This window comes from Carcharodon carcharias, chromosome 5 (assembly GCF_017639515.1).
Source record: "Carcharodon carcharias isolate sCarCar2 chromosome 5, sCarCar2.pri, whole genome shotgun sequence".
Classification (NCBI taxonomy): Eukaryota; Metazoa; Chordata; class Chondrichthyes; order Lamniformes; family Lamnidae; genus Carcharodon; species Carcharodon carcharias.
In genome coordinates, this window is record NC_054471.1 from 108,018,458 (window position 1) to 108,039,294 (window position 20,837).

General features: G+C 44.6%; 1 protein-coding gene across 1 annotated transcript in view; it reads left to right on the forward strand.

The window, feature by feature from the left end:
• Nucleotides 1–20,837, forward strand: part of pcnx2 (pecanex 2) — a 215,934-nt gene that overhangs the window by 72,561 nt on the left and 122,536 nt on the right. Inside the window, exons 14-15 of the mRNA XM_041188107.1 lie at nucleotides 9,812–9,983; nucleotides 19,396–19,506. Coding sequence (XP_041044041.1) covers nucleotides 9,812–9,983; nucleotides 19,396–19,506 — 283 coding nt within the window. The remainder of the gene's footprint in view (nucleotides 1–9,811; nucleotides 9,984–19,395; nucleotides 19,507–20,837) is intronic.

Sequence of the window (20,837 nt, forward strand, 5' to 3'; positions counted from 1 at the left end):
AATCTGATTTGCACTTGGTAACTAACCCTGCATTTTGTATTGTGACCATATTGAGCAATAATGTGAAACTGATGGGGAGATCGTGGTTGTTCTGGTGGTGTGCAGAAGAGAAATTTGTGCATGAGTTTTGGAGGAATGGAAAGGGACTCCTGTTTTGCGGAGCTCAGTGGTGTTGTTAATAATTAAATCATAATGTAATTATTCCTAAAATGCTCTATATGTAAGGGTAGACTTGCACTTTCAATGAAGAGGAAAAACAGGCATGGGTAAATAATGCACAATGGATATATAACAGATAGATGTTATATACTCTGTATATAATGAGCAGAGATGTATAATGGGCAGGTGTAAAACAGGGGTTGAATAAAATGGGGTATATGACAGGCACGTGTAAAGGGCAATGTGGAATGGTAGCGTGTATAAAGGGAAGAAATGTATGATGGGTAGTGGTGTAAAATGGAGGTGTATAACAGGCAGGGCTATATAACTTCCAAAAAGGGAGTATATAATGGCTAAGCATAAAAGAAGAGTTGTTTAATGGCAGAGTTTTAACGAGCAGGGTTGTGTAATGGGTGGAGTTGCATAACATGTAGGATGGGGTTGAATTATGGGTGTGGTGTCGAACAGGCAGGTGTACAACAAGCATGTATTATAATGGTCAGATGAATGACAGTTGGGTGTATAACAGGCTGGGGTGTACAGTGGGTGTGTTGCAATATGGACAAGATGTACAATGGGTGGGTGTGTAATGGGTTGAAAAAATAATGGGCCATGACAGTGTAATGGGTAGGGTGTACAGTAGCTGTGCTGTATTATGGGCAAGATGAACAATGGTCGGTGTATAATGGACGGACCTATGGTGAGCGGAGGGTGTATAATTGGCAGATGTATAATGTGCAGTTTATAACAGTTAGGGGTGTGTAACAGGCAGGTGGATAACCAGCAGATGTATAATGAGCAGCTGATCTGATATCACCCAAAGTGAAAATCTGCCCCACAATTTTAAAAGGGATTTTTCTTTTCAGATTAATGTTTCAACTCTAAAGTGGTCCTGATGTGTGATTTGCAAGGCCCCTAACCTGATCAGTTTTCAGATCAAAAACAGAATTACCTGGAAAAACTCAGCAGGTCTGGCAGCATCGGCGGAGAAGAAAAGAGTTGACGTTTCGAGTCCTCATGACCCTTCGACAGAACTTGAGTTCGAGTCCAAGAAAGAGTTGAAATATAAGCTGGTTTAAGGTGTGTGGGGGGGGCGGAGAGAGAGAGAGAGAAGTGGAGGGGGTTGGTGTGGTTGTAGGGACAAACAAGCAGTGATAGAAGCAGATCATCAAAAGATGGCACCAACAATAGAACAAAAGAACACATAGGTGTTAAAGTTAAAGTTGGTGATATTATCTAAACGAATGTGCTAATTAAGAATGGATGGTAGGGCACTCAAGGTATAGCTCTAGTGGGGGTGGGGAGAGCATAAAAGATTTTAAAATATTTAAAAATAATGGAAATAGGTGGGAAAAGAAAAATCTATATAATTTATTGCAAAAAAACAAAAGGAAGGGGGAAGCAGAAAGGGGGTGGGGATGGGGGAGGGAGCTCAAGACCTAAAGTTGTTGAATTCAATATTCAGTCCGGAAGGCTGTAAAGTGCCTAGTCGGAAGATGAGGTGTTGTTCCTCCAGTTTGCGTTGGGCTTCACTGGAACAATGCAGCAAGCCAAGGACAGACATGTGGGCAAGAGAGCAGGATGGAGTGTTAAAATGGCAAGCGACAGGGAGGTTTGGGTCATTCTTGCGGACAGACCGCAGGTGTTCTGCAAAGCGGTCGCCCAGTTTACGTTTGGTCTCTCCAATGTAGAGGAGACCACATTGGGAGCAACGAATGCAGTAGACTAAGTTGGGGGAAATGCAAGTGAAATGCTGCTTCACTTGAAAGGAGTGTTTGGGCCCTTGGACGGTGAGGAGAGAGGAAGTGAAGGGGCAGGTGTTGCATCTTTTGCGTGGGCATGGGGTGGTGCCATAGGAGGGGGTTGAGGAGTAGGGGGTGATGGAGGAGTGGACCAGGGTGTCCCGGAGGGAGCGATCCCTACGGAATGCAAATAGTGGGGGGTGAAGGGAAGATGTGTTTGGTGGTGGCATCATGCTCGGGTTGCCGGAAATGGCGGAGGATGATCCTTTGAATGCGGAGGCTGGTGGGGTGATAAGTGAGGACAAGGGGGACCCTATCATGTTTCTGGGAGGGAGGAGAAGGCGTGAGGGCGGATGCGCGGGAGATGGGCCGGACACAGTTGAGGACCCTGTCAACGACCGTGGGTGGAAAACCTCGGTTAAGAAAGAAGGAGGACATGTCAGAGGAACTGTTGTTGAAGGTAGCATAATCGGAACAGATGCGATGGAGGCGAAGGAACTGAGAGAATGGGATGGAGTCCTTACAGGAATCGGGGTGTGAGGAGCTGTAGTCGAGGTATCTGTGGGAGTAGGTGGGTTTGTAATGGATATTGGTGGACAGTCTATCACCAGAGATTGAGACAGAGAGGTCAAGGAAGGGAAGGGAAGTGTCAGAGATGGACCACGTGAAAATGATGGAGGGGTGGAGATTGGAAGCAAAATTAATAAATTTTTCCAAGTCCCGACGAGAGCATGAAGCAGCACCGAAGTAACTATCGATGTACCAGAGAAAGAGTTGTGGAAGGGGGCCTGAGTAGGACTGGAACAAGGAATGTTCCACATACCCCATAAAGAGACAGGCATAGCTGGGGCCCATGCGGGTACCCATAGCCACACCTTTTATTTGGAGGAAGTGAGAGGAGTTGAAGGAGAAATTGTTCAGCGTGAGAACAAGTTCAGCCAGATGGAGGAGAGTAGTGGTGGATGGGGATTGTTCGGGCCTCTGTTCGAGGAAGAAGCTAAGGGCCCTCAGACCATCCTGGTGGAGGATGGAGGTGTAGAGGGATTGGACGTCCATGGTGAAGAGGAAGTGGTTGGGGCCAGGGAACTGGAAATTGTTGATGTGACGTAAGGTGTCAGAGGAATCACGGATGTAGGTGGGAAGGGACTGGACAAGGGGAGAGAGAAGGGAGTCAAGATAACGAGAAATGAGTTCTGTGGGGCAAGAGCAAGCTGAGACGATCGGTCTACCAGGGCAGTTCTGTTTGTGGATTTTGGGTAGGAGATAGAAGCGGGCCGTCCAAGGTTGGGCGACTATCAGGTTGGAAGCTGTGGGAGGAAGATCCCCAGAGTAGATGAGGTCAGTGAGGGTCCTGGAAACAGTGGCTTGATGTTCAGTGGTGGGGTCATGGTCCAGGGAGAGGTAGGAGGAAGTGTCTGCGAGTTGATGCTCAGCCTCCGTGAGTAGAGGTCAGTGCGCCAGACAACAACAGCACCACCCTTGTCAGCGGGTTTGATGACAATGTCAGGGTTGGACCTGAGAGAATGAAGTGCAGTAAGTTCAGAGAGAGACAGGTTAGAATGGGTGAGAGGAGCAGAGAAATTGAGACGTCTAATGTCGCGCCGACAGTTCTCAATGAAAAGATCAAGAGAAGGTAAGAATCCAGAGGGAGGGGTCCAGGTGGAGGGAGAATATTGGAGGTGGGTGAAAGGATCCGTTGAATGGGGAGAGGACTCCTGCCCAAAGAAGTGAGCCCGGAGACGAAGACGGCGGAAGAAGAGTTCAGCATCATGCCGAGCCCGAAATTCATTGAGGTGAGGGCGTAAGGGTATGAAACTAAGTCCTTTGCTGAGGACTGAACGTTCAGCATCGGAGAGGGGAAGGTCAGGGGGTATAGTGAATACACGGCTGGGGCTGGGATTGGAAGATGGGGTGGGGACGGAGGGACAGGCAGGGGTGAAGGGTCCTAGATGGGTGTTGGTGTCGATGAGTTGTTGGAGCTTGCGTTCCTTAGCACTTGAGAGTAAGAGAAAAAGTTTCTTGTTGAGGCGTTGGACGAGCCATAGAATAAAATGAAACTGGGGGCACGCGCAGCTTTGAAAAAGGGTACGGCGGTGCTGCTGGAGGGAGAGGTCGAGTGTGTTCATATGGCGGCGCATGGCACTGAGTGTGGATTTCAGAATGTGACGGGAACAGCAGTCCGAGAAACGTTTTATGTCCCGGAGATACCTGTAATCCTGGGTGGGTTCGAAACATGAGGGGTAGAATTTCAGTTGAAATCCACGTGGGGTAAGTCGGAGACGGAGACAGTCACTGAGAAAGGAGATATGGCTGTGAAAGCGGGTTTTAGTAAACACCTTGTCAAACACCAGGAGGGAAATGGAAAGCAATGAAGGTGAGCAAGGCAAAAGAGAGGTACGGAAATCTTGTCGCAGAGAAGAACAGAACTTCTTCAAGGAGGTAGGCATTTCTTGAAGAGCAGTGGCAGTCAATTAAACACAGAGATAAAAACAAAAAAACTGCGGATGCTGGAAATCCAAAACAAAAACAGAATTACCTGGAAAAACTCAGCAGGTCTGGCAGCACGGCGGAGAAGAAAAGAGTTGACGTTTCGAGTCCTCATGACCCTTCGACAGAACTTGAGTTCGAGTCCAAGAAAGAGTTGAAATATAAGCTGGTTTAAGGGCGGGGGGGGGTGGCGGAGAGAGAGAGATAAGTGGAGGGGGTTGGTGTGGTTGTAGGGACAAACAAGCAGTGATAGAAGCAGATCATCAAAAGATGTCACCAACAATAGAACAAAAGAACACATAGGTGTTAAAGTTGGTGATATTAGCTAAACGAATGTGCTAATTAAGAATGGATGGTAGGGCACTCAAGGTATAGCTCTAGTGGGGGTGGGGAGAGCATAAAAGATTTTAAAATATTTAAAAATAATGGAAATAGGTGGGAAAAGAAAAATCTAGATAATTTATTGCAAAAAAACAAAAGGAAGGGGGAAGCAGAAAGGGGGTGGGGATGGGGGAGGGAGCTCAAGACCTAAAGTTGTTGAATTCAATATTCAGTCTGGAAGGTTGTAAAGTGCCTAGTCGGAAGATGAGGTGTTGTTCCTCCAGTTTGCGTTGGGCTTCACTGGAACAATGCAGCAAGCCAAGGACAGACATGTGGGCAAGAGAGCAGGATGGAGTGTTAAAATGGCAAGCGACAGGGAGGTTTGGGTCATTCTTGCGGACAGACCGCAGGTGTTCTGCAAAGCGGTCGCCCAGTTTACGTTTGGTCTCTCCAATGTAGAGACCACATTGGGAGCAATGAATGCAGTAGACTAAGTTGGGGGAAATGCAAGTGAAATGCTGCTTCACTTGAAAGGAGTGTTTGGGCCCTTGGACGGTGAGGAGAGAGGAAGTGAAGGGGCAGGTGTTGCATCTTTTGCGTGGGCATGGGGTGGTGCCATAGGAGGGGGTTGAGGAGTAGGGGGTGATGGAGGAGTGGACCAGGGTGTCCCGGAGGGAGCGATCCCTACGGAATGCCGATAGAGGGGGGGTGAAGGGAAGATGTGTTTGGTGGTGGCATCATGCTGGAGTTGGCGGAAATGGCGGAGGATGATCCTTTGAATGCGGAGGCTGGTGGGGTGATAAGTGAGGACAAGGGGGACCCTATCATGTTTCTGGGAGGGAGGAGAAGGCGTGAGGGCGGATGCGCGGGAGTTGGGCCGGACACGGTTGAAGGCCCTGTCAATGACCGTGGGTGGAAAACCTCGGTTAAGGAAAAAGGAGGACATGTCAGAGGAACTGTTTTTGAAGGTAGCATCATTGGAACAGATGCGATGGAGGCGAAGGAACTGAGAGAATGGGATGGAGTCCTTACAGGAAGCGGGGTGTGAGGAGCTGTAGTCGAGGTAGCTGTGGGAGTAGGTGGGTTTGTAATGGATATTGGTGGACAGTCTATCACCAGAGATTGAGACAGAGAGGTCAAGGAAGGGAAGGGAAGTGTCAGAGATGGACCACGTGAAAATGATGGAGGGGTGGAGATTGGAAGCAAAATTAATAAATTTTTCCAAGTCCCGACGAGAGCATGAAGCAGCACCGAAGTAATCATCGATGTACCGGAGAAAGAGTTGTGGAAGGGGGCCTGAGTAGGACTGGAACAAGGAATGTTCCACATACCCCATAAAGAGACAGGCATAGCTGGGGCCCATGCGGGTACCCATAGCCACACCTTTTATTTAGAGGAAGTGAGAGGAGTTGAAGGAGAAATTGTTCAGCGTGAGAACAAGTTCAGCCAGACGGAGGAGAGTAGTGGTGGATGGGGATTGTTCGGGCCTCTGTTCGAGGAAGAAGCTAAGGGCCCTCAGACCATCCTGGTGGAGGATGGAGGTGTAGAGGGATTGGACGTCCATGGTGAAGAGGAAGTGGTTGGGGCCAGGGAACTGGAAATTGTTGATGTGACGTAAGGTGTCAGAGGAATCACGGATGTAGGTGGGAAGGGACTGGACAAGGGGAGAGAGAAGGGAGTCAAGATAACGAGAAATGAGTTCTGTGGGGCAGGAGCAAGCTGAGACGATCGGTCTACCAGGGCAGTTCTGTTTGTGGATTTTGGGTAGGAGATAGAAGCGGGCCGTCCAAGGTTGGGCGACTATCAGGTTGGAAGCTGTGGGAGGAAGATCCCCAGAGTAGATGAGGTCAGTGACAGTCCTGGAAACAATGGCTTGATGTTCAGTGGTGGGGTCATGGTCCAGGGAGAGGTAGGAGGAAGTGTCTGCGAGTTGACGCTCAGCCTCCGTGAAGTAGAGGTCAGTGCGCCAGACAACAACAGCACCACCCTTGTCAGCGGGTTTGATGACAATGTCAGGGTTGGACCTGAGAGAATGGAGTGCAGTAAGTTCAGAGAGAGACAGGTTAGAATGGGTGAGAGGAGCAGAGAAATTGAGACGACTAATGTCGCGCCGACAGTTCTCAATGAAAAGATCAAGAGAAGGTAAGAATCCAAAGGGAGGGGTCCAGGTGGAGGGAGAATATTGGAGGTGGGTGAAAGGATCCGTTGAATGGGGAGAGGACCCCTGCCCAAAGAAGTTTTCAGATCATACTGATCTCTCCACAGTGCAGAGTCCTCACTGTGTAACAGTTGATGGAAACGAAGAACCTGAGAGAAGTGGGGCCAGTGGCTTCTAATTACCAGCTTCTTGCATTTATACTCTGCCTTTAACATAGTAAATAGTCCCAAGACACTTCACAGGAGCGTTATTAAAGTTTGATACAAAGCCACATAAATGGATATTAGGACTGGTGACCAAAAGTGTTAAAGAGCATGGTTTGCAAAGGGAATTCCAGAGTTTAGGGTCTATGCAGCTGAAGGCACAACCACCAATGATGGAGCGATTGATTAAAATCGGGGATGCTCAATACTAGAATTTGGAAAATCGCAGAGGATTACAAAGATAGGAAGGGGGATTTGAAAACAATTATGAGAATTTTAATATCGAGGCTTTGTCATATTGGGAGTCATTGTAGGTAAGCAAAACGATGGGCGATGGTTGAACAGGACTGGATGTGAGCTAGGATACGGGTAGCAGAGATTTGGATGTTTAAATCTATTTTAATGTCACAATGCAGAATGTGGTGCAGAAAACTGTTAAGAGCGGCTCAGTTTATATCCGACTGTACAAGATAGAATAACACCAGCAGCAAGAAAGAGTTGAACAGATTCCTATTCTTATGAATTCTGACCTTTTGCATGTAGCAGCACTGCCTGTCACAATAGGCAATACATGTTTATTCAGAGAGATATAGAGTAGAGTAAGAATTATCTCAACATCAGTATTTATAATATTGCAATACAGCATTGGACAGAGACATTGCTGTGAGCCACTGTAATCTTGGTAAGAGCAAAGAGTTTGTGAGATTCTGCACTTCCCAAGGCAGCTCAGTTGAGAATGATTAGATCAAATGTGATTTTTTTTTGGAAAGAGGCATTATAACTGTTAGAGCCTTTAAAAGAGCCCAATTTCAAAAAACGTTACTTTTCCGCAATTTCCGACATTCAGCAGATGCTGGATCCTAGGATAAAATTATTGCTGTTTACTTTCCTTTATTTGGTAGATAATCTCCCTCTGAGGTGTCAGCCATGGATCAGTGAGTAGCACTCTTGCCTCTGAGTCAGATTGTTGTTTGTCCCACTCCAGGGGTTTGACCACAAAATCTAGTCTGGCTCTACCTGTGCAGTACTGAGGGATTGCTGCATTGCTGGGGGTGTGTTTTTCAGATAAAATGTTAAGCTGAAGTCCTGTCTGCTCTCTCAGGTGAATATAAGAAGTCCCATAGCACTATATTGAAGAAGCGGACGGGGGTTCATCCCAATGGTCTGCTGGCCACTGTTTATCCCTCAACTAACAGCACTTAAAAAAAACAGATCATTGCTGTTTTTTTGGGATCTTGCTGTGCACAAATTGGTTACTTTATTTCTTACACTACAGTAATAAGTACACTTCAAAGGTACTTCACTGGCTATAAAGAATGTTGGGACATCCTGTGTTTGTGAAAGGTACTGTATAAATTCAAGATGTTGAGGCTGGGGGGGTCAGCTGAAAATTTCAAAACAGATCAATGAATTTTTGTTCGGCAAAGGTATTAAGAGTTAGAGAACCAAGGTGGGTGGATGGAGTTAAGATACAGATCAGCTGTGAACTAATAAAATAGCAGAACAGGCTCAGGGACCTCCTCCAGTTAATGTGTAACAGAATCAAGGGGACGAATGGCCTCTTCCTACTCCTGTGTAACAAGCTCGAGGGACTTGTGACCTCCTCCTGTTCCTGTGTAACAGGCTCAATTGGCTGAATGACCTCTTCCTGTTCATGTGTAGCAGGTTCGAGGAGCTGAATAGCCTCCTGTTCAAGTGTAAGAGGCTTGAGAGGTTCAGTGGCCTTCTGTTCATGTCTGACAACCAGGAGAGCCTGAATGGTGTGCTCTAGTTCATATGTTTTGAGCTGCAGAGCTGCCTTAGTATCTCAGTAAGTAAACGCTGAGTTATATCAACCAAAAGAGCCCCAGTTTAATCTCTGGTCTTCATTGATCTCAGACTGGGAGGTGGTAGGCACAATACACAGGCCCCAGTGTCCCTGGTGACATGGAGAGCTGCTGCCAATTGTGGGGCTCAACTGCAGTTGAGGGTGGTGCAGCATCCTTCTGTGGTAATTTAACACAATCACACTAATGGAAGTGTGGAGACCAAAGAAGCTGGGATTTTTGAAATTGGAGCAGAGAAAGTTAAGGGAATGTTGAATAGAGAGGTTAAAAATGCTGAGGAGTTTTGATAGAGGAGATAACAAGGAACTATTTCTAGTGGCAGATGGGTTGAAAACCAAAGGGCACAGATTTAAAATAATTGGCAAAAGAACTAGGGGTGAGATGAGGAGAAACATTTTTATGCAGTGAATTGTTATAATCTGGAATGCATTGCCTGAAGGGGTGCTGGAAGCATATGTAATAGTAACTTTCAGAAGGGATTTGGATAAATACTTTAAGTGGGGAGTATTGCAGGACTATAGGAAAGATCAGGGAATTGGGATTAATTGGGCAGCGCTTCTGAGGAGCAGTCATGGACCTAAGGGTCTGTTAGTACCCCTCAAAAGTTTTGAACACCTTTGTTAAGTTGCCCCTTAACCTTCTCTGCTCTAAGGAGAAAAATTCCAGCTTCTCCAGACTCTCCACAAAACCCATCCTTGGTACCATTGTAGTAAATCTCCTCTACACCCTTTCCAAGATCTTGACATCCTTCCTAAATTGGGATGCCCAGAACTGAACACAGTTCTCCTGTGATGAGTGCTTTATAAAGGTTTAGCATAATTTCCTTGTTTTTGTACTCTATTGCTCTGTTAGTAAAGCCCAGGATCATGTATACTTTTGTAACAGTCTTTGTTTTTTTCCCCATGTTTCTCCCAGGGACACAATAGAATTGTTGCATACAGCAGATCCATTTATTTTTCCATCTGCTGTAGCCTTGTATGGGTTTTGGATTTCGGGAGTAAATGCACTCGACTTCCAACTTCTACTCTGTATGGAATCAGATTAATATCTCCAGAAAACTTTGCTACTGCCAGAGATTTTATTATCGGTGAGTCAATGCATATAATTGGCAGTTTAACCATTAAATTGCTGGTTAAAGTGCTTGCTGTTGTAATCTGGTCTCTCTGCTCACATCTTCATTCATTAAATATCTGTAAACGCATTGCTCCAAATTGAATGAATAAAAGAAAGAATGAAAGGAAGAACTGAAGAAAGAAAAAAAGGCTGATTTGCATTTATATAGCATCTTTCCTTACCTCAATACATTCAGAAATACTGAACAGCCAATGACCTGCTGTTTTGAAGTGCAGTCACTATTATAATGTAGGAAGCACAGAAGCCAATTTGGGCACAGCAAGCTCCAACAAACATCAATGCTATAGTGAGCAGATAATCTGTTGGTTGAGGGACAATAACTAGGACACCAGACACCTCTACATTTCTATGGAAAGTGGCTGTGAAATCATTTACCTGTACCTGAGAGGACAGACAGGGACTCGGGTTAATGCCTAATTTGAAACATGGCACCTCCAGCTTAGGTAAAAAAAAAGGGATGAGGTCCTAAAAGCAGAATATAAGGAGTTCGGAAGTAAGTTGAAAAGTAGGACCTCAAAGGTAGTGATCCTAGAATTACTACCAGTGCCACATGCTAGTCAGAGTAGAAATAGCAGGGAATATCAGATGAAAACGTTGCTGAACAGATGGTGTGAGGGGGAGGGTTTCAGATTCCTGGGACATTGGGACCGGTTCTGGGGGAGGTGGGACCAGTACAAACTGGACAGGTTACACCTGGGCAGGACCGGGACTGATATCTTAGGGGGAATATTTGTTAGAGTGGTTGGGGACGGTTTAAACTAAAATGGCAGGGGGATGGGAACCTATGCAATGAGTCAGAGGAGGAGGAATCAAGGACAAGAACAAAAAACAGAAAGGGGAATAAGAAAAGTGATCAGCAGAAAAATCAAGGGCAAGAATCAAACAGGGCCTCAGTGAAAAATAGAACAGGACAAGTAAGATTAAAAAGACGAGCCTTAAGGCTTTGTGCCTTAACACGAAGAGCATCCGCAATAAAGTGGATGCATTAACTGCGCAAATAGATGTAAACAGGTATGATATAGTCAGGATTACAGAGACGTGGCTGCAGGGTGACCAGGGATGGGAAATGAGCATCCAGGAGTATTCAGTATTTAGGAAGGACAGACAAAAGGAAAATGCGGTGGAGTTGCATTGCTGGTTAAAGAGGAAATTAACGCAATAGTGAGGAAAGATATTGGCTCCGACAATGTGGAATCTGTATGGGTAGAGCTGAGAAACATTAAGGGGCAAAAAACGTTAATGAGGGTTGAATGTAGACCCCCAAACTGTAGTGGTGATGTTGGGAATGGCATTAAACAGGAAATTAGTGACGCATGTAATAAAGGAGCATCTGTAATTATGGGTGATTTTAATCTGCATATAGATTGGTCAAATCAAATTAGTAACAATACTGTAGAGGAAGAATTCCGGGAGTGTATACAGGATGGTTTTCTGGACCAATACGTTGAGGAACCAACTAGAGTACAGGCCATCCTGGATTGGGTATTGTGTAATGAGAAAGGAATAATTGGCAACCTAGTTGTGCGAGGCCCCTTGGGGATGAGCGACCATAATATGATAGAATTCTTCATCAAGACGGAGAGTGACGTAGTTGATTCTGAGACTAGGATCCTGAATCTTAATAAAGGAAACTACGATGGTATGGGGCGCGAGTTGGCTTTGATGGATTGGGAAATGTTACTTAAAGGGATGATGGTGGATAGGCAATGGCAAACGTTCAAAGAGCGCATGGGTGAACTGCAACAATTGTTTATTCCTATCTGGCGCAAAAGTAAAACAGGAAAGGTGGCCAAACCATGGCTTACAAGGGAAATGAGAGAAAGTATTAGATTCAAGGAAGAAGCATTAAAATTGTCCAGAAAAAACAACAGATCTGAGGATTGGGAGCACTTTAAAATTCAGCAAAGGAGGACCAATGGATTGATTTAAGAAGGGGAAAATAGAGTATGAGAGTAAGCTTGCGGGAAACATAAAAACTGACTGTAAAAGGTTCTGTAGGTATGTGAAGAGAAAAAAATTGGTGAAGACAAATGAAGGTCCCTTACAGTCAGAAACAAGGGAATTTATAATGGGGAACAAAGAAATGGCTGACCAACTAAATACATACTTTGGTTCTGTCTTCACAAAGGAGGACACAAATAACATACCAGAAATGTTGGGGAACACAGGGTTTAGTGAGAGGGAGGAACTAAAAGAAATCAGTATTAGTAGGGAAATGGTGTTGGGGAAATTGATGGGATTGAAGGCCGTTAAATCCCCAGGGTCTGATTATCTACATCCCAGAGTACTTAAGGAAGTGGCCCTAGAAATAGTGGATGCATTGCCAGTCATCTTCCACAATTCTATAAACTCTGGAACAGTTCCTACAGATTGGAGGGTAGCTAATGTAACCCCACTATTTAAAAAGGGAGGTAGAGAGAAAAAAGAGAATTATAGACCAGTCAGCCTGACATCGGTAGTGGGGAAAATTCTCGAGACCATTTATAAAAGATTTAATAGCTGAGCACTTGGAAAACAGTGGCAGAATCGGACAGAGTCAGCATGGATTTACGAAAGGGAAATCATGCTTGACAAATCTACTGGAATTTTTCAAGGATGTAACATGTAGAGTTGATGGGGGGGAGCCAGTGGATGTGGTTTATTTGGACTTTCAGAAGGCTTTTGACAAAGTCCCACATAAGAGATTAGCGTGTAAAATTAAAGCACATGGGATTGGGGGCAGTGTAATGATTTGGATAGAAAACTGGTTGGCAGACAGGAAACAAAGAGTAGGAATAAACGGGTCTTTTTCCAGATGGCAGGCAATGACTATTGGGGTACCGCAGGGATCAGTACTGGGACCCCAGCTAGTCACAATATATATTAATGATTTAGATGAGGGAACTAAATGTAATATCTCCAGATTTGCAGATGACACAAAGCTGGGTGGGAGGGTGAGCTATGAGGAGAATGCAGAGACGCTTCCGTGCAATTTGGACAAACTGAGTGAGTGGGCAAATGCATGGCAGGTGCAGTATAATGTGGATAAATGTGAAGTTTTCCATTGTGGTAGCAAAAACAGGAAGGCAGATTATTATCTGAATGACTATAAGTTGAGAGAGGGGAATGTGCAACGAGATCTGGGTGTCCTCGTACACTAGTCACTGAAGGTAAGCATGCAGGTGCAGCAGGCGGTAAAGAAAGCAAGTGGTATGTTGGCCTTCATAGCTAGACGATTTGAGTACAGGAGCAGGGATGTCTTGCAATTATACAGGGCCTTGGTGAGACCACATCTGGAATATTGTGTGCCGTTTTGGTCTCCTTATCTGAAGAAGGATGTTCTTACTATAGAGGGGCTGCAGCGAAGGTTTACCAGACTGATTCCTGGGATGGCGGGACTGACATATAAGGAGAGATTGAGTCGGTTAGGATTATATTCACTGGAGTTCAGGAGAATGAGGGGGGGATCTCATAGAAACTTGTAAAATTCTAACAGAACTAGACAGGGTAGAGGCAGGAAGAATGTTCCCGATGGTGGGGGAGTCCAGAACCAGGGGTCACAGTCTGAGGATATGGGGTAGACCATTTAGGACTGAGATGAGGAGAAATTTCTTCACCCAGAGAGTGGTGAGCCTGTGGAATTCGCTACCACAGAAAGTAGTTGAGGCCAAAACATTGTATGTTTTCAAGAAGGAGTTGGATATAGCTTGTGGGGTGAAAGGGATCAAAGGATATGAGGAGAAAGCGGGAGCAGGTTATTGAGTTGGATAATCAGCCATGATCATAATGAATGGCAGAGCAGGCTCGCCGGGCCGAATGGCCTACTCCTGCTCCTATTTTCTATGTTTGTATGTAATAGTGCAGCACTCTCTTCGTACGATGCTGGAGTCTCAGTCTTTATTTGGGCTCCAGTTTCTGGAGTGGGACTTGTCCATAAATCAAATGATTACAGGTTTGAGAGTGCTACTGCTGAGCCACAGGATCAGTTTAAAGAATGTATGCTCTGATCCTAATTGCTTATCACCTTTGAGATTATTAAACACAGTTTAGTACAGAAAGAATTGGGGGAATGCCAAGGTGGAGTTATAGACAGTAGCTCACCAGAAATGCCTAACAGCCAGAGAAGTATGCTATCATTGGGAACTAGTGCCTGTCTTTCCTTATCCATTGCTACAAGCAGCATGTACCAATGCTGCCAATTCTATAAATCTAATTTTGTTGCAATCACCATTATCTGTAGCTTTAGGTAAGAGGACAAGCTAATGTCCATTTGGCTCTCCACATAAACAAGATAATATTTTTGTACAGCCAAGTATCAAATTAAGGGTTTTATTTTTAGTGTGAACTCTGTAATATTGCTGTGTCTTCTAATATAAGTAGAGTTGAAATTCACATAGAGACATATGTGAAAGGATTTTTCTTTCGGAAATTAATTCCCTCCTTTGGCAAAAGAGATATGAACTGACATCCCTTAGGGAAGTGTAGAGATGTGTTTACGACTGGAGTCAACAGAAATTATGATCAGAAAATGCAGTGAAACCGGATGAAGGATATCTTGTCCAGAATTTCATTTTTGTTTGTTCAGAATAATCTTCAGTAATTCGTGGTGTGGATCTGCAAATGTGTTGCCATCTGCTGTTGGTGGCAATAAGTCTCAGATCACACAATGGGCCGAATGGCTTACTCCTGGGACATTGCATGCTTTACCATATTCAACAACAACTTGCATTTATATGGTGTCGTTAATGTAGTAAAATGTCCCAAGGTGCTTCACAGTGTTATCAAACAAAATTTGCCACTGAGTCATGTAAGGAGATATTAGGACAGATAAGCAAAAGCTTGTTCAAAGAAATTGGTTGGAAGGAGAGTCTTAAAGGAGGAGAAAGAAGTAATGAGGAGGATAAGTTTAAGGAGGGAGCTTAGGCCCTTGGCAGCTAAAGGCACAATTACCAATGGTGGGAAGCTTAAAATTTGGGATGCCCAGAAGTCTAGAAATGAAGGAGCACAGAGATGTCATATGGTTGCAGAGCCAGATGAGGTTACTGAGACAAGGTGTGAGGTCAATGAAGGAATTGAAAACAAGGATGAGAATCTTATAATTGAGGTACCAGCAGGCCGGGAGCCAATGTCGGCCAGCAACTATGGGGATGAATGGGACTTGGTCCGAGTCCCTGTTCATAAAAATGAATATTCAAGCAGATATGAACACTGATGGACAGGAAAATATCATATGGCCTATTCAGCCAGTCCCACACAACTGTGAAACATAAGATCATAAGAAATAGAAGCAGGAGTAGGCCATTTGGTCCATTGAAATACTGGGCAGAATCACCCCAGATTTGCGCTAAGTGTGGTGGAAGGCTGGTAAAACAATGTTTTATCCTCCAGTCCAGTGATGGGTTTTCACGCCATATATTCCAAACCTGCCGCATTAGTTATGTATTCCTGGGAAACACGCCGTTCCCACAGTGGGCGGGCTCTCATTCATCTGCCCCACCATCACCCCGTTGCTTCATCACGCCGGGTGCCTTATTTAAAGTAAAGCAGCGCGCACACATCTCAGTGCTTCCAGCGCACAACTACTGCAGGGAAGATATCCACAAAAGGCAAAAAGATTGCAGCCCTCAGGTTTAAGTGATGCATCACTGGAATGCCTTTTGGACACCGTGGAGGCCTGCCGCGATGTCCTCTACCCCCACTCTGGCCGCAGGATGGGCAGTGGCATGACCAACTAGGCTTGGGAGGCGATGGCAGTGGTGATCAGTGCCAATGCTGCACAGAAGAGGTTAGCCATCCAATGCAGATAGAGGAGGAATGATCTCATCTGTGCCAGCTAGGGTATGGCAACCATCTCATCACTCTAAACTCACATACTCAAGCCCATCACACGTTCACTAGCATCTCAATCACTGCCAGCTCAAGGAACATCACCACCCATTCTCACACCCAGATACCCTCACATGCCCATCTGACCTCATCTCCTCTGGAGGCTACCTCCTCAGCCCTCACCATCTTGAGCCCACTTGCACGGATCAACATGTACCCCATGCACCCCCTGGAATACCCTCCTTCCCCAGTACAGCCCTTGTTTGCAGCCTTTTCCCTTACCTGAAGCCACTTCTCCCCCTCCACCAAGCAAGACCTTGCCCTGCAGCCATTGAAAAGCCACCGACATATGGCTGATCTGATAGATAGAGTCCTGCTGTGAGCCTCCCTAAAAGTGATGAGGTGCTGTCTGTGAAGCCTGGCACTGATGACTGTGAGTTCTGACAGAAGCAAGGTAGGCAAACAAATGAAGTCCTGAGCAAAGTGCAGCCTGCCAAATGCACGTTGCTTATGTGCTGCTGTGAAACAGGTCGGTCTGTTTTCCCGCCGATGTGGGTGGAAGATCCAGCGGGGGGGGAGGGGACAATTCCGGCGGGCAGGCCTATTAATGATATGCTAATTATTACAATGAGGTTCCTGGCACCCGGTGGCGGCAAACACAGCCCACCATTGACAGGCTGAGTGGATGATCGCGAACTAGTTTCATGCAGGAAATGCTCCCCTGGTGTCGCGGCACAAATAAACACAACCTTGGGAAAACCCGAGAATCCATTATTAAGGAAGTAGAGCAGAACATTTAGAAAATCATAATACGATCAACCAGAATCAGCATGGTTTTATGAAAGGGATATGATCTTTGCCAAATTTATTAGCGTTCTTTGAGGTTGCAACAAGTGGGGTAGATATAGGGGAACCAGTTGATGTAATGTATTTGGATTTCCAAAAGGCATTTGATAAGATGCCACATAAAAGGCTACCACACAAAGTAATATATTAGTGTGGATAGAGCATTGGCTAACTAACAGGAAACAGAGAATTGGGATAAATGGATCATTTTCAGATTGGCAAACTGTGGTGCTGCAGAGATCAGTGCTGGCGCCTTGACTATTTACAACCAATACTAATGACTTGGATGAAAGGACCTGGTGTCTTTTAGCTAAATTTGCTGATATAAAGATAGGCGGGAAAATAACTTGTGAGGATGACACAAAGAGTCTGCAAAGTAACATAAATAGGTTAAGTAAATGGGCAAAAAATTATTGCGTGGAGTACAATGTCAGAAAGTGTGAGGTTGTCCACTTTGGTGGAAAGAATAGAAAAGAAGAATATTATTTAAATATAGAGTGACTGCAGAATGCTGTGGTATGGAGGGAACTGGATGTCCTCGCACATGAATCACAAAAAATTAACATGCAGGAACAGCAAGTAATTAAGAAGTGAAATGGAATGTTGGCTTTTATTCAAGGGGATAGAGTATAAAAATAGGTCTCCTTATTTAAGGTGGGATGTATTTGTATTGGAGGCAGTTCAAAGAAGGTTCACCAGGTTGATTCCTAGGATGAAGGGATTGTCTTATGAGGAGAGGTTGAGCAGGCTGCGCTCATATTCATTGGTGTTTAGAAAAATAAGATGACCTTATTGAAATAATAATAACCTTATTGAAATAAGATTCTGGGAGGGCTTGACAGGGTAGATGCTGAGTGGATGTTTCCCCTTGTGGAGGAATCTAGAACTAGGGGACACAGTTTCAAAATAAGGGGTCTCGTAATTAAGCTATAAATGAGGAGGAATTTCTTCTCTCAGAGGGTTGTTAATCTTTGGAATTCACTACCCCAGAGAACAATGGAGCTGGGCCATTGAATATATTCAAGGCTGAGTTAGACAGATTTTTGATCCACAAAGGAGAGTGGAGTTAAAGCCACAGTCAGATCAGCCATGATCTTAGTGAGTGGCGGAGCAGGCTTGAGGGGGCCAAATGGCCGCTTCTCCTGTTTCTTATTTTCTTATGTTCTTATGTTCTAGCGCTTCCTTGGTACTGTCCCTCTGTCACTGTAGTAATTCTTCATCACTGCCCTTCTGACAGTTCAGCATTTGCTTAGTATTTCATATGATGGAACAGTGAAGCAAACTTTATTGAAACTCACCGTGTTCTCTGTTCCTGTTGCCCTTTTGCATCCTTTATTCCCACACTGTGCCCTCCTCTATTTCTGCTGCCCTTGCTCTGTCCACTACTCCTGTTGCCCTCATTGTGTTCTCTCTTGTTGCCTTCACTGTCTCTGCTGCCTTCACTGTGTCTTCTATTCCCATTACCTTTACTGTGTCTTCTATTCCTGAGAATATCCAAGAATACAGCTATTGACAGGTTATGGACACATTACTGTATTTATCCCAGGTTCCTTTACATCCTACTAACACATCTCAAATTCTCAGTTCTCAACTGTAAAGAGAATTAACTCACAAAATTACAAGTTCTTTTACCTATTTGTCTTCCTCTTAAGGCTCTACAATCAAGCATTAATTTCTCCATGTGCAATCAATAATTGTTTCACTTGGTTATTCACTGTTCCACATACCCATTGCAACCATTTCTTTATGGCTATTAACTGACAATGCAGATATTATAGAACAAAGGAATGGGCCTAGGGCCATTAACAGCTGCTGGGCAACAATAATGTTGTGATTACTTAGGGAATATTTCAGTACAAACTGACAGATTTCAAATAAACATTGGATGTCTTTTCTCAGTTGCATCAATTGTTTAAAATGACATATAGTATTTAGCTGCACGGTTTGGTAAAATACTGGCCCTGACAGAACAAAAAGGTCCTGGATTTGGTCCTATGCTGGGCTAAAGAAATTGATCTCAGCTGAAAAAGGATGTATTTGAACTATGTGTGCTGGCCCTCAGGGTACAGAGAAAGAACAGCCACAGTTCCTCCTCCTGATTGCCATCCAGTGACCACTGCTGAAAAATATGCATAGGAAGATTCCATAGGAATTTTTAAAAGGCAATTGGACATGTACTTAGAGTTCTAATTTTCTGGGTTATAAGGAAAAGGCTGACGTGTGGGACTAAATTGGACAGTCTTTCAAAGGGCCAATACAGGCACCATCAGTTCAAAGGACCTCTTCCTATGTTGTTCTATGATTCCACTCCTGTTGCCCTCACTGTGTTCTTCCCCTTGTTGCCCTCATTGTGTTCTCTCTCCTGCTATTCTCGCTGTATTCTCTCTCATGCTATTCTTGCTGTGTTCTCTCTCATGCTATTCTTGCTGTGTTCTCTCTCATGCTATTCTTGCTGTGTTCTCTCTCATGGTTGCCCTCACTGTGTTCTCTATCGTGTTGCCCTCGCTGTGTCCTATCTTGTGTTGCCTTCGCTGTGTTCTCTATTCCTGTTGCCCTCGTTGCGTCTTCTATTTCTGTTTCCCTCATTGTGTTCTTTGTTCCTGTTTCCCTCGCTGTGTGCTCTATTCCTGTGCCTTCACTGTGTCCTCTATTTCTGTGCCCTCACTGTGTTCTCTACTCCTGTTTCCCTCACCATGTCCTCTCTTCTGTTACAGGGTTCACACAGTGTTTCCCCGTCATTTTCCTACTCGGTCTTCTTCCACAAATTAATACTTTTTTCACATACTTGCTGGAACAAATAGACATGCACATCTTTGGGGGATCTGGTATGTATCACACAAGTTTTCTTTTCTGCTTTTAATTGTAAAAAAATCAGATCAAAAGCTACAAGTATTTCAGACTAAAATATATATTCCTGGGTTGAAACTAATTTAAGATACGTGTTTATAAGCAAGTGATAATTGCTTTCGGTTTCCGTGAGATTTGAATAAATTTTCCACCAAGCCTGTTTAAATAGCACACCACCTGTTTTGATGGGTAAGATCAGTGAATTAGTTGGTGTTACATCAGATGTCATGGATTAGGAGGGGGGGGGGATATTTGACAAGATGTCTTGATCTTAATGAGCACTAAGCAAGCCTTGCCAAAGGGACAAGCGTGTGGATTTCAGAGGAGGGCAGGGATGGACACTGCTGAGATGCCCTGTGTGCCTCAGTAATCAGGCTCACACTTGAATAATGACCTCAAGGAGAAAGTGCTGACACCTGTGTTATGGGACCTCAGCATAGAACCATCATTTGGTGAGGAGGAGAGAAAACTGTCACCAAAAATTTAGCAAGATAAATTTTGTCTCCCGTTGTATGATCTCTGCATTTGCAAGGCGACAGTCATTACTATGGGGATAATGTAAGAGGAATGCAGCCTTGTGTTTATTGTTTTATGTACTGGACAACCTCTAATTCTCATGATATGCTGCTGATTTGTTCTAAGCATATGGATATATAAGAATAGAAGATAGGAAAATACCCTCGGGTCCATCCAACCTACCCCACACAGTTGTGATGCTTTATGCTTCTTAATACAGATACTCCCCACCTCACCTGGAATCATGTGATCTTCTGGGAGTGACTAGAGAACATTTAAAACCTTAGCCAATTATGGTAAAAGGAAACTGAAAAATACCTCCCCCTTAGGCAATGGACACTAGTGCCAGAGATCACTCTGACCCTGATTTACACTACCAGATACCAACCTCTTGTGATCGTCATGCCAGCCTTGAAACAGATCCGCCTCTCACTTGAAGGAATCCAGCATATTGGTGTTCAGTGCGCCAGCTGGCAGCCTGCTCCAGGGATCCACTGTTCCCAGGGAAAAGAACAACTATCTAACATACAACCTAGATATGCCTTTGCATAACTTATAAGCATCACCCCTGTTCCTCCTGAGCATCATCAGACAAAATAATTGGTCTACATAAGCATCATCTAGTTCCTTCATTATTTTACAAAAGTCTGTCGAATCATCCCTGAGTCTACACCTTCATAAAGTATAGAGACAAACTTAATTAATCACTTGTTCTGTAGGCTTCAGAGGTATGTTTCATCACAGCATCCTCTTGAAGTGTTGAACTCTCGAGTACTGCCAATATTCTTCTCTT